This window comes from Cygnus atratus, chromosome 26, assembly GCF_013377495.2.
Source record: "Cygnus atratus isolate AKBS03 ecotype Queensland, Australia chromosome 26, CAtr_DNAZoo_HiC_assembly, whole genome shotgun sequence".
NCBI classification, from domain to species: Eukaryota; Metazoa; Chordata; class Aves; order Anseriformes; family Anatidae; genus Cygnus; species Cygnus atratus.
This window is the reverse complement of record NC_066387.1, coordinates 3,312,849-3,330,624: the sequence shown is the minus strand read 5'-3', so window position 1 is coordinate 3,330,624 and position 17,776 is coordinate 3,312,849. Positions and strand designations below refer to the sequence as shown.

Sequence of the window (17,776 nt, the reverse complement as noted above, 5' to 3'; positions counted from 1 at the left end):
CAGGGTACAGAAATCTTTATTTTGTTAAAAGGGGACGGAGGGTGCTGTCCTGTGTCCGGATTCAAAAGCCGAGTGAGCTGCAAGCAGCCCAGGTCCTGCCTCCCACCGAGGAGCAGTGATGAATGGGAACAAAATCTGGGAGAAGCCACTTTTCTGATGTTTTTCCCTCCCAGCACTGCAGCCCCGGGGTGAGGGTCACACCAGACGCTGCCGGGAGCAAAGGAACACGCGAGAAGGCCACGTGGAGCCAGGAACCTTCCTGGCAACTCGGGGGCCCGCGCAGGCCAGCCCAGGCCACAGAGGTCTTGGGAAAAGGCACAAGAAAGGGGGGAAGCAACCGACCCAAGCAGAGGTCGGCCAATTCCCCCCGCACTTGGACAAAGCACGAGCCTCTGAGCGCTGAGGACAGAGCCAGAGACCCCAGGGAGGAAGAGCAAGCACCAGTGGATGGGAGTTGCGAAGGACGAGCTGCTGAGAGAGCTCTGACGCCACCCCAAAAAGACCCCACGAGCCAGGGGACAATGCCACAGCTCCCGAGGGACCGAGGGGAGGACGGGGACAAGGACGAGCTCGGTGCCGGAGGGGAGCACAGCCCCGTGGCCAAAGGCCCCGTGAGGAGCTCGCCACCTCCACGGGCCGATCTGGTGCCCAGCACCCAGGAAAGCGAAGCAAAGAGGCAACAGCAGCCTCTGGAGGCACGGAGAGAAGGAGCCCCGAGGGCTTGGGGCTCCGAGAAGACACAGGCTGGACCCCAGGGCATCCCAGGGGTGCGGAGGAGAGGAGTGGTCCCCAGCTCCAGTGGCAACGCAGCCGGGGGAGCACCCAGCTCAAGCATGGGGAGCATGCAGACGGCGAGCGAAGCGAGAGCCGCACACAGAAAGCCAAAAGCCAGGCGAGTACAAGCCGGGAGCCTCGAGCCCCCCCGGGGCAGAGGTCTCCCGGGACGTGCAAGCTGCCCGCATGCCACCCCTGAGCCCAGCAGTCAGAGCCCGCTCGGGATCCCTTTGCTATGGTCCCACAAGTCCCCCATTGCCGCCTGACGTCCGAGCAGGAACAGACCCGGGTCTGGGCAGATGGTGGTAAAAAGGGGGGAAAAAATTGAAGCTGAGAGACATCAGGGACAGCTACTGAAGGCCTCTTGCTGGATCGGCCCCTTTGGCGAGCAAGGGGCAGAACCACCGAGGTTCCTTCAGCGCCGCCTCCTGCGTGGGGACGACGGATGGATGCCAACCCCCCCGGGGGCAGTGAGGCTGAGAGGCAGCGCCGCTCACCGGACCCGTGCTCCCCCAGGAGCCTCGCTCCTACACTAAAAGCTGCTGCAATCTGCTACTGCTCCGGGCAAACAAGCAAAGCTCGGCTGCGGGGGGCAGCGGCCCTCCCTGCGGGCCCCGGGGGCTCCCCTCGACCCACCAGCACCGGGGCGGGCTAGCGGATGCTGCCGTCCCCCTCGCCGCTCTGCAGCTTCTCGCGCTCGATGGACCACACCAGCTCCTGCACGAACTTCATCTCCGAGGCCACCTGCTTGGCCAGCGCCTCGTAGTGGTTCTCCAGCTTTCGGTAGCGCCTCTTGAGGCCGTTGGCCGCCTGCAGCACGCTCTTGGTCTCCTCTTGTGTCTGCTTCTTCAGCGCCTCCGTCTTCTGCAGCTCCTGCCGGATCTGGCGGAGGTCCTGGCTGATGCTCTCGTTCTCCTCCTTGTACCACGACTCCTTCTCCTCGTAGATGGACAGCAGAGCCTCGATGTCCTCCTGGAAGGACTTCTTGTTCCTCTCCAGCTCTCGGAGGCTCTCCTCGGCCGCAGCCACCTCCTCCATGACCTTGGAGAAGCGCTCGAAGTTGATGTACGTGTTGTTGGGCGGCATGCTGGAGTGCGATTTGATGGTGTACTCCTTCAGGCGCGTCGTCTTCAGCCGGCGGCGCTCGGGCTTCTTGCCGTTGTCCTCATTGCGGACGTTCCTCCTCTTGATCACCTGGGGAGAGGGACAGCCACGGCGTAGGGCACGGCCAGAAGAGCGGGAACGGGACCGCCTGCCTCTTCCTCCACACCCACCGGTGCTGCAGCGGAGCCAAACCAGCCCCGGCAGGGCTGGAGGAGCAGCTGAGAGCTGCAAACACACAAACCTCCACCCCCTGACCTCCTGGAAGTTGGACACCCAGAAGACACCACTAACTTCATACCTTAATCCAAAACCTCCTCCCCCTGACCTCCTGGAAGCTGGACACCCAAAAGACACCACTAACTTCATACCTTAATCCATGGGTGCTCCAGGCTTTGAGCTATCGTCATCCGCTTCCTGCAACGACAGCGAAGCTGTGATCAGAGGGGCTGCCCGAACGCGTGGTTTATCCCTTGGTTCAACCCTTTCTCATGAGCCCAATTCCCTCCTAAGCTGCTGCAGCCACCGGGTGCTCCTAGAGACACCACGATTCTGGCAAAATCCACTCCATGCTGACACGGGGAAGAGACTTTGAATCCTACAACCAGCAGAAAACAAAGAGCAAAGGGGAAGGAATGGGGGAATAAATGGGATTCTAAACCAGCTCAGCAGGGACAGCCAGAGGTGGCGTCAGGCAGCACGGCAGGCTCAGAGAGAAACCCTAACGTGGAGAGGAGGAGAGCAGGCGTGGGGGCTGCCTGTACCCGGGGACCATCCCCTCCCCTGGTTAATCCCTGTTGTCTGCTCCCTGCCTCTCACTTGGGGTCCTTGACAAGCAGGCGTCGGATGAAGTCCTTGGCCAGCTCGCTGGTGTTGCTGAAATACTCCTCGTCGAAGTCGTAGTTCACAGCCGATATGTTGGTCAAGGTCTCTTGCTTCGTCTCCCCCAGGAAGGGAGAGGCCCCGCTCAACCTGTGGCGAGAGCGGGTCGTCACACCCCAGGCAGGCGACAGAGCACGGGGCAGGGACACCGCGGTCCTGATCCCTGCCCTCACGGCACCCCTGATACTCACAGGATGTACGTGATGACACCAATGCTCCTGGAAAACAGAGAGAAAACGAGGTCAAAGCCCTGCAGGTCCCTTCACCCCTGCACCGAGTGGGCCTCATCCTGCCCTGCCCCGGCTCTTCTCCAAGCAGCGCACGGGGACGGCAGCGGGGCTGGCACGCTGTGCCCGCCTGCAGAGCACCGGGACCCATGGGGAACCACTCACCACATGTCCGCCTCCAGCCCCAGGGGTTCGTAGTTCACAATTTCCGGAGCTTTGGAAGGAAAGAAGGGAGAGAACAGATTTATTCTGGGGAGAAAAAATTAAATCTGTCCCCATCGAGGCATTCATCCCCTGCCCGGCCACTTCCTCCGGAGCTTTCGGGGAGATGCGGGGAGCCCAGCTCTGCCCCCAAATCTTAGGGTGCCCAAGGATGGCAGGACCGAGGAGTCTGGCTGCTCTGCCCACCCCGGGGCCACAGTTCGGACGCTGAACTCATTGCTGCATAAAGGCACGAGAGGCAAAATCTTGGAGATGGTGGGAGAGGGAAGGAGCAGGGACGTTGCTGCATGCTTGGCTGGGGACCCCCCCACAAACAACGCCCGCCCGGCCTCACCCACAAACTCTGGGGTCCCAAAGATGTTCTTGAACTCGTTCCCAGCTTCGATCTTGTGGGCGATCCCGAAGTCGATGAGTTTGATGCGAGGGTTTGGCACGTTCTTGTCCAGCAGCATGATGTTCTCCGGCTGCAGAGGGAGAGGTGCGACATTTACCACCCACCCCCCAATGCCGGACACGAGGTACTCACGCGTGCCAGGCCTCACCTTCAAGTCAAAATGGGCGATGCGCTTGGAGTGCAGGTAGTGCACCCCGTCCAGGATCTGCTTGAGGAACTGGGTGGCCTCCTCCTCCGTCAGGGACTCCTTCTCGGCCAGGAAGTCAAAGAGCTCGCCCCCCGAGACCAGCTCCAGGATCAGCACCACGTCCGTTTTGTTCTCAAAGATGTCGTGCAGCGTGATGATGTTGGGGTGCTGGATCTCCCGCAGGATGTCCACCTCCCTCTCGATCTCCTCCCGGCTCACGCCGCGCCGGCTGGATGAGAGCCGCCGCTTCTTGATGAATTTGGCCGCGTACTCCAGGCCCGTTTTCCTCTCCCGACACTTCCGCACGATGGCAAACTGGCCGCTGGGGGAGGCAGGGAAGGGGCAAGGTGAGGAGAGGACATCCCGCACCGCGCCTACCGGTGCAGGAGGATGCACAGCTCCCCCAGGCTTCTTTGGAATCGGGGTCCTCCCATATGTGTCCGACACAACCCATCTGCTCCCTGCATTGCTCCTCCGGCTGTAGGACGGGACTGGGGGCACTGAAGCCCCTACAGCAGAGCCAGGAGGAGAAAAAACCCACCCCCGGGGCAGGCGTGGCCGTGCAGCAGGGCTGGGGTACCCCGGCTGCCCACATAGCCCCGCACGCACCACGCGGCTCAGCCGGAGCTGGCGTTAAAACCAAACCCCCGCGGAGCGGCGCTGCGTGGGACGCAGGAAGGAAATTCCTCCCGAGGACACGGCGGCTGCCGGCTCGTCCCCGCGCTGCCCAGGCAGCTGCAGATGCCATCCCGATCCGCTCAGCCCCCAGCCGGGCCATAATCGTGGCCTCCGCCCCTGCTCCCCGGCTGCTTGGGAGCCCGGTGGTCGCCGCTAGTGGCTGGGAGGAAGCCTGAAATCTGCCCACAGAGGCCGGGGACGCTCCTGGCACCCGTCCCTCCCGGCACCCTCGAGCCCCCACGGCCCCTCAGCGGCCAGGAGAGGGGCACAGGCCCATGTCCCCCCCGTCCCCTCCCTGCCGGCATGCGGGGACGTCCCGGCCCTGCCACCGGCCCCGCTCGCCCGAGAGGCCTTATAAGGCCCGGAGCGGAGCCGCCACGGCCACGTTCCCCAGGGGCAGCCCAGGCACCAGCAGACCCCACACCGGGGGAGGACCGGAGGCCTATGGCAGGGCCCCAGCCCTGAGGGGTGCCGGGGGGCTGCTGAGGGCTGCGGGACCTGGGGGGGCTGCAGAGCCCGAACCCCCCCCCGGGCACGTGGCTGCTGCTGCGTGGGGCGGCCGGGCCCCAGCACCACGGCACGGCGAGCCCAGCGCCTGTGGGGAGCGGCAGTGGGGAAGCGTGGGGGCTGTGCTGCCACAGGAGAGAGCTCTGATGTAAGAGCTCGTCGTGACGTAAGAGCTCGTCATGGTGTAAAAACTCGTCACGACATAAGAGCTCGTCGTGACAAAAGAGCTCACTGAAGTACGAGGTCGTCGTGATGTAAGAGCTCGCTCTGATGTAAGAACTCATTGCAACATAAGAGCTAGCTCTGATATAAGAGTTTGTCGTGACGTAAGAGCTCGTCGTGACAAAAGAGCTCGCTCTGATGTAAGAGCTCGTTGTGACGTAAGAGCTCATCGTGACGTAAGAGCTCGCTCTGATGTAAGATCTCATCATGACGTCAGCGCTCGTCGTGACATGAGCTCGTCGTGATGTACAAGCTCACTCTGACGCAAGAGCTCGTCGTGACGTAACCGCTCGCCGTGACGTAAGCGCTCGCCGTGACGCCCCCCGCCGCCCCCCCCAGCCCCCCCAGCCGCCCCCTACCTGCCGAGCTCTCCGCCCATCTCGTAGAACTCCTCCACGCTCTCCTGCCGGAAGGTGGACATGGCCGCGGGGCCGCCGCTTCCCCGGCGGGGGGAGCCTCCGCTCAGCACCTGGAGCACGACACGGGCCGCGGGGCCGCGATCGCTCAGCGGGACCGGAGCCGCCCCCCCCCCGGCCCCCCCCCGGCCCCCGGCCCCCCCCCCCCGCCCCTCAGCGCCCCCCGGCCCGGCCCCGCCCCGCCCGGCCCCACCTGGGCCGCCGCCGCCGCCGCATTCCAGCACAGCGCAGGCCCCGCCCCCCCGCGCCTCCCATTGGCTGCCGCGCCGCCCGAAGGCCCCGCCCCTCGGTGCGATGACGTCACCGAGGGGGGAGGGGGCGAACGCCGCCCGGCCGCGGGTTCGAGACCCGCCCCCGGCCCCCTCCCGGCGCGGCTGCGAAGTGCAGCCTCCGGCCCCCGCAGCCTCCCGGCCCCCCCCCCCCGCATTCCTCCCCCCCGCCGCATTCCCCGCCCCCCCCCGGAGGCCGGCGGGCCTCGGCAGCAGACCGGTAGGGGGACAGAGCACGCTGCTACCAAGAGAAACGGCCGCGGGCACCTCCAGGAGGGAACCAAGCCAGGAGCCCCCGCGACTATTCAATCACCATATCAAATTTATTATTTCCAGTGGCACTAATACATTGGTTGATGGTCATGATGACAAGCACACTGCACGAGATCTCCTTGCCTTCTAGTTTCTGCCCAACCAGAAATCCCTGGACACCCCCTCCCTGAAAACCCACTACAGGCCATTAACAGGAGCCAGCCCCCCGCCCCCCCCCCAGCCCCGGCTGCACCTGGTTTGCGTTCAGTTGGGCACCGTCGTCCCCCCCCCCCTTTGAGAGATAAGAACTGAGCACATCCCTGCTCCCCCACCTCCAGCCACTCTACACCCTCAGAAAATAAAGCAGAGATGCTCCTCCTCACCCACGAGTCAAATAAATATGGAATCAGGCAACTCTAGTTGCATCAAGTGGAAATGTTTTAGTTACAATGGCACCGAGTGGGGCCCCAGATGAGTCATGTGCAACACAGAAACCTATAAGGCTGAATATCAATGCTTTTTTGTTGAAAGTCTCAAATCGCTATGAAACTGCTTAAGTACAATGCAAAGAGATGGTCACTGCAGTCTACCATTTGCCTGCTGCACTGGTGTTACGCTAGTTAGTTTTTTTTCCGAGTCCAACAACAGTGACAGTGATGCTGGGGCAGGGGGCTTTTACAACTTGTCCAGGAAGTTGTCCAGTGCGGGGATGCCCTCCTTCAGCCCTTTGCGTTTGCGGGTCTCGGCCACCAGCTGGCAGGGACGGGTAGTGCTGTCGAAGGGGTTCCCGGCCAGGATCTGCCAGTGGTCAAACACGCACTGGGGGAAAGCCTGGCCGCCGGTGTTGGACCTCAGGTCAGCCGTAAAACCTGGAGGAGAGAGCAGAGATGAGAGGCGTGCATTTCCCTACAGCTTCACGTCATCACCTCTCCCACAGGAGGGATGTGGTGTATGCGGTGTCCAAGAGCATGAACTTGCCACACTCCTCAGCTACAGTGACCTTCCAGCTGCCCCTCATCCCCTTTAGGTGTGCTGCTGGTGACCCACAACCTTCAACAGGACCCCAAAGGAGCACCCCCAAACCTCCAGGGATGGTAACTTGCAGGGCACCTGGCAGCCTGCGTCCCAAGGCACATCCAGGTAAGGAACAGCAGAATATAAAGGTTCTCCTTCCAGAGCAGAATTTAGGATTTACCTGCCCCTGGCTGTCAGCGCGTGCACCACCCCCCTTGCAGCACTCCCAGAGCTCCCCCACTCACCAAAGGACTCGTTGACAGGCAGGTAGGCCTTGACCACAAACATGGGGGTGCCGGCCACCTGGGACTCCTCGAAGACGTGGCCACGTTTCTTGTTCAGCACACTGTAGATGCCACCAACCACCTGCTCTGGGCACTGCAAGAGAGGGGTCAGGACTGTAAATACGCACCCACATTTGCACACGCGGGTTCTTCGGAGCTTCTGGGCTGAACTTTGTCCTTACCTGGATTTCCACAAGGTAGACGGGCTCCATGAGCCTGGGCTGGGCAGTAAGCACGCAGGCATACAGGCATCTCCTGGCAGTGGGGATGATCTGCCCGCCTCCACGGTGGATGGCATCGGCGTGCAGGGTCACATCGTGCACATCGAAGCGAACACCACGCATGTTCTCCTCACACAGGACCCCCTGGGAAAGGGAAGCAGGCTGTCAACCAGCGCTGGGGGCAGAAAGCAGCCGGCAGTCTCTACTGGCAAGCTCTGCTCCCTCAGCTTACTGGTGTCTAGGCTTACTGGTGTTCCTTGGGAGTGGGTCCTACGGCAGCGAGCACAGCAGCTCACCTGCTACGCTGAGAAGCTACTCAGTATTTTATCTTCCTTGCCAATGCGTTAAGAATCAGCTACTCCTACCTCCAATTCATCAGTGCAGCTTCTCAGAGCACTGAAGCCTTTTACTAGCTTCTTCATGCACTATTTCCAAAGCTCTCCTCAGCATCAGCTTTCCAGGACTCCGCACGCTGCCGCCCCGGAGCAGTCAGCCCCAGAAGCTGAGCACCAGAAGCACGGCCCCTACCTCCTTTGTCGCCCACTGGAAGCCAGCCACCACACTGTCCTTGATCTCGTTCAGGTACTGCACTCCCTTGGTGATGTCAGTCAGGATGTTGGGGCCAGTGCCGTCGGGACCGAAGCACCAGATCTTCCTGGCTTCGGTGACGTCCCACTCGTACTTCTCGGCCAGGTAGCGAGCTCGCTGTTTCAACTCCTGGCGAGCAGAGACCTCGCCCTTGTCAATGTCTTCAGCCAATCCATCGGGGAAGGGCCGGGCCTTCATGTACAGCCTATTGTGTTTGTTGGGGGACTTGGAAAGGCACATCACGTTGGATTCCTCGCTGACTGTCTCACGGTAAGACACAACAGGATCAGATTTCTGCGGCGACAAACAGCACAGCAGAGAACAGCAGTGAGACACTGACCGCACTGCAGCTCACACCAGCGCTAAGGCAGAACAGGTCTAGCACCAAACTCTTACTGCTTTGACTTCAAGAGCAGCCCCCACTGGCTGCAAGTTTGCGTAGACAGCACTCACATCGGGGCAACACCCGACCCACGCTGCTTTACAGGCAGCGTAACAAAACGCAGTGTTAAGCGGCCAGCAGTAAATCAGATCAGGAGCTGTGTGAGCCTCGCGCTCCGCTCCATCCACCATAGCTGGAATTCTTAAACTGCCGCTGCAGTAACTGGCACCCCAGGCATTTGCTCCCCGGTGGCAGGAGCTGCAGAGACAGGCAGCTGCATCCGTGTTGTCAGTTAGGAGGTTACAAGCTGCAGAGTCGTTCTGCCCCAGCAGCCCCTCAGCCCACCAGGCTGCGTGCAGCAGCCGTACCTTTATAGGAATGCAAGCATGGTCCTCTTCCAGATCCTTCAGGCAGATTTCCAAGTGCAGCTCCCCTGCACCAGCAATGATGTGCTCTCCAGACTCCTCAATGATGCACTGCGAAGAGCATTAATGCAGCAGGTGAGACTTCTGACTGCAACGCAACGGAAGCTCTTGCACATAAACCACTAACATTTGGCAAAAAACCAGAGACCATCGGGCTTCTGACTCATGGGGCTGGTTTGGGGAACTCTTTCCACTGGTCTGAGGATGACTCAGTACCAGCCCAAAGGTGAAACGCTCCGTTCCTTCGCGCTCTGGTAAGGCTGGGACCAGCATCCAGCTGAGGACATTTCCCTGCCAGCGCGCCCAGTGCAATCACAAAGGCCAAAAAGAACAACTCCCACCAGAAGCCTACTGTGTCAGCAGGACCAGGGAATCTCCTGCACCTCAAACTCTCAGACATTCACCTGCACCATAGGGTCAGACTTGGCGAGACGCTTCAGTCCTTCCACTAGCTTGGGCAGGTCGGCTGGGTTCTTGGCTTCAACAGCCACACGCACGACGGGGCTGACGCTGAACTTCATGACTCTCATGTTGTGAGCGTGCTCGAAGGTGGTTATGGTTCCAGTCTTCACAAGGAACTGGTCGACACCAACCAGACCAACGATGTTTCCACAAGGCACGTCCTCGATGGGTTCGACGTAGCGGCCCATCATGAGAATGGTCCTGAAGAAAGAGAAGGCTGTTTCACCTGGGTTTGAAGGATGAAGTCCCACAAGGCAGCATCCCAGAGCTGTGGGACTTGAGATCAGCGGCCAAGCCTTTTTCACGGCCTCAGACTTAAGAATAGACCCAACACGGTTCTAGAACCGGCCCAGAACAGTTCTAGAACCACAAACCTGAACCACAGTTGTGATCACACTCCACCCAGCCAGGACTGACCTTTGGATTGGCTTTAGGTACAGATCCTCCTTCTTGCCAGGTGTGTAGTTGGGTCCCATGATCCTGACTTTCAAGCCAGTTGAGACGAGACCAGAGAAAACACGTCCAAAAGCGTAGAAACGTCCCTTGTCGGAGGTTGGCACCATTTTAGAGATATACATCATCAGGGGGCCTTTGGGGTCACAGTTCTTAATACCTGGGAAGAAGGAAAAATCAATTTAATTCAGTGATATTTCCGGCAATCAGCATAACCACCCACGGCCCCCTAATCATGAGAATGTACCCAACAGTGCCCCCGCCTGTTCCCTTCTATCCAGCTGGCCAGCACTACCAGTGAGAGAGATCAGACTGCCAAGAGATCTTTTACCAGGGATCTTTTAAACAAATACAGGCTCAGCCTGAGCCTTTGGCACACACCCTGGCTTCTCTCCAGTTACTTACCTAGCTCAACGCTCCCGAGTAAAGTGCTACCCAGTAAGCCTGTTTGATCCGTGCTAGAAGAGCTACGGGGTCAAGAATTAGAGGAGCTACTAAGCTGAGGACGCAGAACAAGACAGCTACAGGCATTTCAGACCGCTAAGCAGTTACGTGAAGAGATCCCTCACGGCAGAGAAGGGGCTCATTGTACCTATGGCAGCCTCATCATCGGGGGGTCCCTCATAGAGCAGCTCGCAGCGGTACTTCTGGGCCGTGACAGGAGAAGGCAGGTGGATGGTGATCATCTGCAGCAGGGCATCTCCAGCAGGCAGCCACCGCCTCATCACAGCCTGAGGCGGAAATTAGAGGAGTAAGACCCAAGCAGATTGTTCGAAGCCGAGCAGTTAACCTTCCCCTCCTCACTCCCCTCTGAGCAGTGCACAGCACCTTCCAACCCAAGCAGGATTTGTAGCTGCCGAGTACGTTCATGCAGGGGGATCAGCCCCACTTCTGACCTCTCCTCACAGAGGGTTCAGACCAATCTCACCTTCAGCAGGGGCTTGCCCTCCTTGTCCTTATCTTCACTGTCAAGCTTGATGTCCAGTTTCTCAATCAGTTTAGCTGCCTCCTCCTTCTTGAAGCTCATGATTGCATCAAAAACCTAAAATAGCAACATTCGTGAATGCCTTGGGACCCAGTCTGCAGCAGCAGCACAAACTCTACACTCTACAGAACCTGCGTTCTGACCTTCCACCCCATTAAATCCATACAGACTTAGGCACATACTTGCCTTCCCCTTATCTGCTACCAGCTTCCCTGCCTGCAGAGTAATGAGCTAGCCTTGTGTCAGATACTCAAATTTCTTCAATCAAACGCGTCAGGTCAAAGTGAAGAAATTTTCCATCATCACGCACTGCAGCACAACCGGGATCTTAAGGCACCAACAAGGGCTGAGCACTAAGAAACACACCTTGAAGATGGGGTCAAGGATGAGCTGGCAGAACGTCCTGGGCAGTTTCTTTCCATCAGGGCCAGTGGCAGACTTGCTGAACTTGCCAGTAGCAGGATCAAAATACCTGGAGAAAGAATTATGCCAGACAGCTATCAATGCCCAGTCCAGGCACAGAGTTGTGGCTTTTTCTGCTTAGCTCAGGGCAGAGGAAAGAGCTGCTGAGTAAGAACTCTACTTTCCCAATCACTCCCAGGCTTTCAGAGCTGGCCAAAATGCATTTACTCACATCGCCAGCTCACCATCCCCTCCCCACTTGTCTGGCTTTCCTATTCTGTAAAGATTTAGTGGGAGACAGATCTCTGAACCAAAGCTAGCAGAAGGACCAATTATGTGAGACAGGGCTGCGAACGGGCACAACCACGTCCTCCCCTCCTCACTGATCTTCTGCACCATCAGGTTGCGGGCACACAGCTCGCCTGGAAACTAAAGTCAGCCCCAACTGCTCACCTATCTCCCCACAGCTTCTTCATCATGTCTTCTACTTTCTTGGCACGCTCCGATGGATTCAGCTGGGCGTCACCCTTGGCAGCAAACTTTGCAACATACATTTCAGCAAACTGTTTCAAAGTGAAAGCCCAGCCGTGCAGACCAGAACCAAAGCCAACTGTACCAAGCACTGGATCGATCTGAAAAAGCAACAAGCGGTTGGGTTACAGAGGAGCAACAACAGCTGTTACAGACAGGGAACGTCCCGGCAGCCGGCCTCAAACACCACTCAGCAGAGTTTGAAGATGAAGCCTCAGAGCTACAGAACCCTCGAGCATTTCTGTGACTGCCACCATTTGCCCAAGGGATCAGACTGCCCAATTTTAGCTTTGTAACAGAACTGGATCAGTTTTTCCCAGTTCAGCTGACTGTTCTTCACTTCAAGCAGCTCAACATCTGCTTAACTTGCATGCAAATAAGACTCTCGTCCTTAACAGGGATCATCAGCAGCATATGAACACCTGTAACATGCACAAAAGTGCTCAACAGGAACAAAGCACACAGGTTTTCTCCAGCCAGAAGTCCTGCTCATTGCTCAGGAGGCCAGCAGGGAGCACAGAACAGAGGTACAACGGACACCAAGTGCCCTTCCGTCTCAGGAGACGGCTGCAGACTGGTGCTGAGCAGGAGCCAAGGATCTCGCATCACCTGACGCCAGGTGCATAAGAAGTCCTACAGAGGGAAGGTACTTTCCTGGATTTACAATCTTCATTTGCTCAGGGCTTGTGCTAACAGAAGATTCTGAAGGAAAGCAAGCAGGATCCCCAAACCAGTGGAGTCTGGGTAGCAGGGGTATGCTCATTATTCCAGCCTCACTTCTCTTCGATAGGGCAAAGGACTACAGAAAGGCCACAACTGCTTGCTGTTGCTCAAGTGGCTTATTTTGCAGGCAGTGTCCACAGCCACTCACTTACCATGATATTTCCCATGGGACCGCTTTCTCCTTCTCCGTACGTGGAGATGATGACATTGACATTTTCAACGATGCGCTGGAAGGTCTGGTACAGCTCTTCTGGCTCCAGCTGCAGCTCCAGCAGCGCTCGGTCCATCTTGTTCATCATCAGGACAGGCTTGATCCTCTCAGCAATGGCCTGACGCAGCACGGTCTCTGTCTGCACGCACACGCCTGTCAAACGCATGGGAATTAGTTCTCTTATCTTCAAGCTTGACCAAGGTACACTGCAGTTACACACGGATACAGAAAACCTTACCAGAGACACAGTCGACAACAACCAGGGCACCGTCAGTGACACGAAGAGCAGCAGTGACCTCTGAAGAGAAATCCACGTGCCCAGGAGAGTCGATCAGGTTGATCAAAAAACCAGAACCATCCTTGCTCTGCTTGATGAAGGCCAAATCATTTTCAGAGAGCTCATAAAATAGAGAAATAGCTCTGAAATAAAACAAAAACTCGAAGTTTCTAACCACGCATTACCACTCCCCAGTGCTTAGAAACAAACATGCAATTAGGATCTGCCTTTCATCCTGCACAGAAGCTGCACTTCGGCTTCAGGATTTCTTCAATCACATTCCTGGGAGGCCAGCACAGAAGATACTCAGAAGCTGAGAACTGTGCTTCTTATGCTTTCCTGAAACCATAACCACTTCCGGCGATTCGAAGTGCCCAAAGAGTACTTTCAGACAAGTATTTCTGCTTTTTCTACTACATCTAATCCCTTCCCATCCCCTTTCACACTCCTCAGCCACCCATGGTGACACAGCCCCGTCTGCAGGCAGAGACACTCCTAAGAACAGTGGCAGCTCACCAGACAGCCTCCATACCACAGGGCTCCTGTGAACACCAACCCCAATACTTGTTCTTTCATTTAAGCAATTCTCACAAGAACGAGGCAAGCTTCTGAGTGATGTGACCAGAGAATGCCTGATGATTTCTTCTTCGAGCTCAAGAAAAAAAACAGCCTAGGATTCAAAGCACCTCCAAGGTCAGACCGTGCACTAGAAGCATTAAAGCGCCTGAAGAACGACAACTCACGTTGATTTGATGGTGATGCACCGTTCCTGCTCATCCTTTCTTGTGTCAGTGAAACGAGTCTCCCCCGCGCGGGCAGAGGCGATGATACCAGCTTTGCATACCAGAGAATCAGTCAGGGTTGATTTGCCATGATCAACGTGGGCAATCACAGACATGTTCCTGATGTTGGCCTTTTTGTCCATGATGGCCCGTATCTGGTCTACTGTGAAGTTCACCTTGAAAAGAGAAAGGCGAAAAAAACACAGTGTATAAAAAAAGCAAACTTTGTTTTTTCCAGGAAGGCCAACCAACAACGCCAATACCTGGCAGTGCCAAGTTTACTCCTGCTGACATCAATTCTGCCTGCGCAGCCGACGCTACGAGACGCCCCACGGAAGGGACACCAAGGGCACTGCAGGCACCAGCGTTACGAACAGCGAGGCCCAGGCTCGCGCTGCAGGCGCCCAGCAGCAGCCGCCACCCCGAGCACATCCTACAAACCCCGCTACCGGCTGTCTCCTTGAGGCAAACCCTGCTGAAAACCTAACCCTTATCGAGCAGAAACCCTGCATGAAAGGCGTTCTAGGTAAACGACAGCCTGCGAGGCTGCCCCCGCCGGGCCCGCAGCGTTACATAACGCCCGGTGGCCTCCCGGCCCCGTTCCACTGCCACATCACCGCCGCTCCCCCCGCCGGGCAGGGAGCAGCGCGGCCGGGTCCCACACAACCCGGCACCAGCACGGGAGGGCCCCCAAGGGGCTGCCACGGCACCTCCCTCCCCCCCCCACCCCCCCCACCCCCCCCGGTCACCCCCGTCCAGCCCCACCCCTCAGCACAGGCCCGGCCCGCAGCGCCAGACCCATGCCCCGCCGCCGGCCCTCCTGGGGCAGCGATCCCCGGTCCCGCAACCAGTTCGAGGTCCCCTCCGACCCCCCCGGGCGGCGGCAGGACGCGGGGGCTCACCATGATGGTGGATGGCGGCGGATTCTACGAGGCGGGGGGGGGGGGAGCGGTAATGGCGGCAGCGGCGGCCCTGTCTCGGTGGCGAGCGCAGAGCGGGCGGAAGAGAGCGCTGACGTCAACCGCCCCCCTTTTATACGGCGGCGCCGGCCGGGGGGCGGAGCCTGCGCGGTTCGTGCCCAGTACGCATGCGCAGCCGCGCCTGTCTAGCTCCCAGCTGCCCGTGACTCTATAGGCGGGCGGGCTCCAGCCCCGGCCATGGGGAGGTCACGCCCCCTTTCCCGATAGACCACGCCTCCTTTATTTTAGGCCACGCCCACCACCCCGTCCTGTCACCGACGCTTTGCGCATGCGCCTGCCAGTGGGGGGGGGGGTCTGCAGCGCCCCCTGTCGCCGGGCGGGGCCCTGCGCTGGGCCCGCTGGGGCTGAAGGAAGCGAGCCCGGTCACAGAATGCTAGAATCAGTAAAAAAAAAAAAAAAAGCCTCCAAAATCATCCGGTGCAACCACCCTACCACCAATGTCACCACTAAACCATGTCCCTAAGCACCATGTCCAACCTTTCCTCGAACACCCCCGGGGACGGTGACTCCACCGCCTCCCTGGGCAACCCGTCCCAATGCCTGACTGCTCTTTCTGACAGAAATGTCTCCTCATTTCCAGCCTGAACCTCCCCTGGCACACCTCGAGGCCATTCCCTCTAGCCCTGTCTCTAGTTATCTGTGAGAAGAGGCCGACCCCCAGCTCCTCACCCCTTCCTTTCAGGTAGTTGCAGAGAGCAATAAGGTCTCCCCTGAGCCTCCTCTGCTCCAGACCAAACACCCCCAGTTCCCTTGGCTGCTCCTCACAGGACTTGTGCTCCAGACCCTTCACCAGCTTCATAGCCCTGCTCTGGACATGCTCCAGGGCCTCGATGTCCTTCTTGTACTGAGGGGCCCAAAACTGAACCCAGAACTCAAGGTGCGGCCTCACCACAGCAGAGCACAGGGGGACGATCGCCTCCCTGGTCCTGCTGGCTGCACCATTCCTGATCCCTGCTCCAAAAAGGGCTGGGGCAGGGACTGTGTGGTGCGGGGAATGACCCTGAGTGTGTTTTCAGGAGGAGTCCTTCAAGCCGAGCACAGAAAGGCTGCCCACACTTGCTCTGTGTTGTTGTACAGAAAACCCAAAGCGTTGTGCAGTGAACAGAATTACCTGAGCTAGGAGCAAATTAAAAGGAGATCACAAAGATGGACAAAGCAAAGAGGGACTCCACATGGTGGAACATCACCATCTCCACAGCATACACATTTTGCTTCTTTTTTCTTCCTTCCCCATAGCATCATAGGACAGTCGCTCCACCTCCATCACCTACAACATTAAGAGAACTTTCATGAATCTGCGCCACTTTGTCCCCAAACCACCCTGCCAGGCAGCCACAGCTGCTGCCAAATTCCCAGCCCATCAGCCCCTCTGCCCACCGTGGTCCCAGCAGGACAGCGGCGGAGCTGCACCAGGGATCACTTTGGCCCTGGGAGGCTGCATCCTGTGCTTTCCCTGTGACAGGATGAGTTATCAGCTGTTAGAGTTGCCATAGCAACTGTTTGAATTTTTAGCACCAATGCTGGCTTTTGCTAGACTGGAAGGGAATGCTGGGCAGCCTGATTAACATGTCGGCCTGCCTGGGAAACCAGCTAATTGTCTTTTTGTTTAATTAGCACGTGGGGCTGAGGACGAGAGGAAGGAAAGTGCTGGAAAACCTCTGTGTCCACCAACAGCAAGGATCCGCAGGGTCTGTCCCCTGTTGTGTAAAGCCACTGCCAGTAATGCACGAGCAGCAGATGCTCAGCTGGCTTCCCAGGAGCTTCCCCTGCACCAGGTCCAGTTCCCATCGCATCCTTTTTCACCCCAACCCCTGGAATTATTTCCTACAGCTCTGCCTGCAGCTGCCAGCCCACACAAGAGGGTCAGTGCTGTGCACGTTCTGGCCCCACACTTAAAAATAGAGCAACCAAACCCCAGCAGGAACAAAACAGGGGTTGGGGACCGTCATTTCTATCCACACCTGAGGTGCTTTTGAGTATGTGATAGGTTATTGAGAGGTCATTTCCCCAAGAACACGGAAAAATTGGGATACAAACACTGACCTGTGCGGAAGGGCTGTCGGATTTCTGGGATGCCGTCACCATGGGCAGCTTGCTCAAAGACTTTGCCAGGAGAAGATGCCTGTGCTTTGGAGGTGTCAGGTCCAGCACGGCAGGAGATTCTCAAGGCCCTGGGTCCCCAAAGCAGCCGTGCAGAGGTGACCACACAGAACCACAGAGTTGTAGGGGTTGGCAGGGCCCTCCAGAGCTCACCGGCTCCAACCCCCCTGCCAAAGCAGTTCCCCAGAGCAGGCTGCCCAGGGAGGCGTCCAGACGGGCCTTGAATACCTCCAGAGAAGGAGACCCCACAGCCTCCCTGGGCAGCCTGTCCCAGCGCTCCGCCACCCTCACCGGGAAGAAGTTCTTTCGCGTGTTGGTGCGGAACTGCCTGGGCTCCATTTTGTGGCCGCTGCCCCTTGTCCTGTCCCCACAGACCCCTGAAAAGAGGTCGGCCACGTCCCTCTGTCTCCCACAGCTCAGGTATTTATAGACACCGATCAGATCCCCTCTCAGTCTCCTGAGACCCCCCCAGAGCAGCTCCAGCACCTCCATCCACAGAGGGCATCAGAAGACCCTGAGCTCCATCAGGAGGAGCTGACTTGAACAAACTGAGGCTGTGGCTACCACAGGGGCAGGATTATTTCAGTGCCCTCCGTGTTTCCCCTGGCGAGGACGCACCTGAAAGCTTTTACATTTAATTCCCCCCTCCCAGCGCCTCCACCTGGGGAAATCCCCGGCAGCTGCTCCCCAAAACCACCTCCCAACAGCAGCCCAGGCCAGCAGGCTCCTTATTACAACAAGGCACCACGAGTCCTGCAGACGGGGAGCACGAGGGGTGCAGCACAGCTCCTGCTGGCTCTGCAAACCCCAAAACCCGCTCCCAGC

At 58.3% G+C, this 17,776-nt stretch overlaps 2 protein-coding genes and 1 non-coding gene across 5 annotated transcripts; all 3 read right to left on the bottom strand.

Annotated features, from left to right (window-relative positions):
* Positions 1-5,876, bottom strand: DAPK3 (death associated protein kinase 3). 2 transcript variants are annotated; one of them, XM_035568094.1, is made up of 9 exons: positions 5,804-5,876; positions 5,554-5,663; positions 3,749-4,109; positions 3,541-3,670; positions 3,150-3,198; positions 2,949-2,975; positions 2,695-2,847; positions 2,247-2,292; positions 1-1,968 (listed from the first exon to the last, which is right to left on the bottom strand). In XM_035568094.1, the coding sequence occupies exons 2-9, from the start codon at positions 5,613-5,615 to the stop codon at positions 1,426-1,428; spliced, it is 1,371 nt and encodes a 456-aa protein (XP_035423987.1). In that variant the 5' UTR covers positions 5,616-5,663; positions 5,804-5,876; the 3' UTR covers positions 1-1,425. The 2 variants fall into 2 exon arrangements, with proteins under 2 accessions (XP_035423987.1, XP_035423986.1); XM_035568093.1 differs by having other exon boundaries at positions 3,541-4,109; positions 5,804-5,869.
* A 670-nt stretch (positions 5,877-6,546) lies between these two features.
* EEF2 (eukaryotic translation elongation factor 2) lies at positions 6,547-14,951 on the bottom strand. 2 transcript variants are annotated; one of them, XM_035568095.2, is made up of 15 exons: positions 14,774-14,951; positions 13,833-14,047; positions 13,051-13,232; positions 12,754-12,965; positions 11,801-11,979; positions 11,312-11,417; positions 10,889-11,002; positions 10,553-10,691; positions 9,925-10,120; positions 9,450-9,708; positions 8,989-9,096; positions 8,179-8,532; positions 7,612-7,794; positions 7,391-7,523; positions 6,547-7,000 (listed from the first exon to the last, which is right to left on the bottom strand). In XM_035568095.2, the coding sequence occupies exons 1-15, from the start codon at positions 14,774-14,776 to the stop codon at positions 6,807-6,809; spliced, it is 2,577 nt and encodes an 858-aa protein (XP_035423988.1). In that variant the 5' UTR covers positions 14,777-14,951; the 3' UTR covers positions 6,547-6,806. The 2 variants fall into 2 exon arrangements, with proteins under 2 accessions (XP_035423988.1, XP_035423989.1); XM_035568096.2 differs by lacking the exon at positions 14,774-14,951 and adding an exon at positions 14,135-14,283.
* On the bottom strand, positions 11,186-11,254 carry LOC118259021 (small nucleolar RNA SNORD37). The gene has a single exon (XR_004781949.1). It is a non-coding gene; the product is annotated as a small nucleolar RNA SNORD37 (small nucleolar RNA).
* Positions 14,952-17,776: the final 2,825 nt, after the last annotated feature.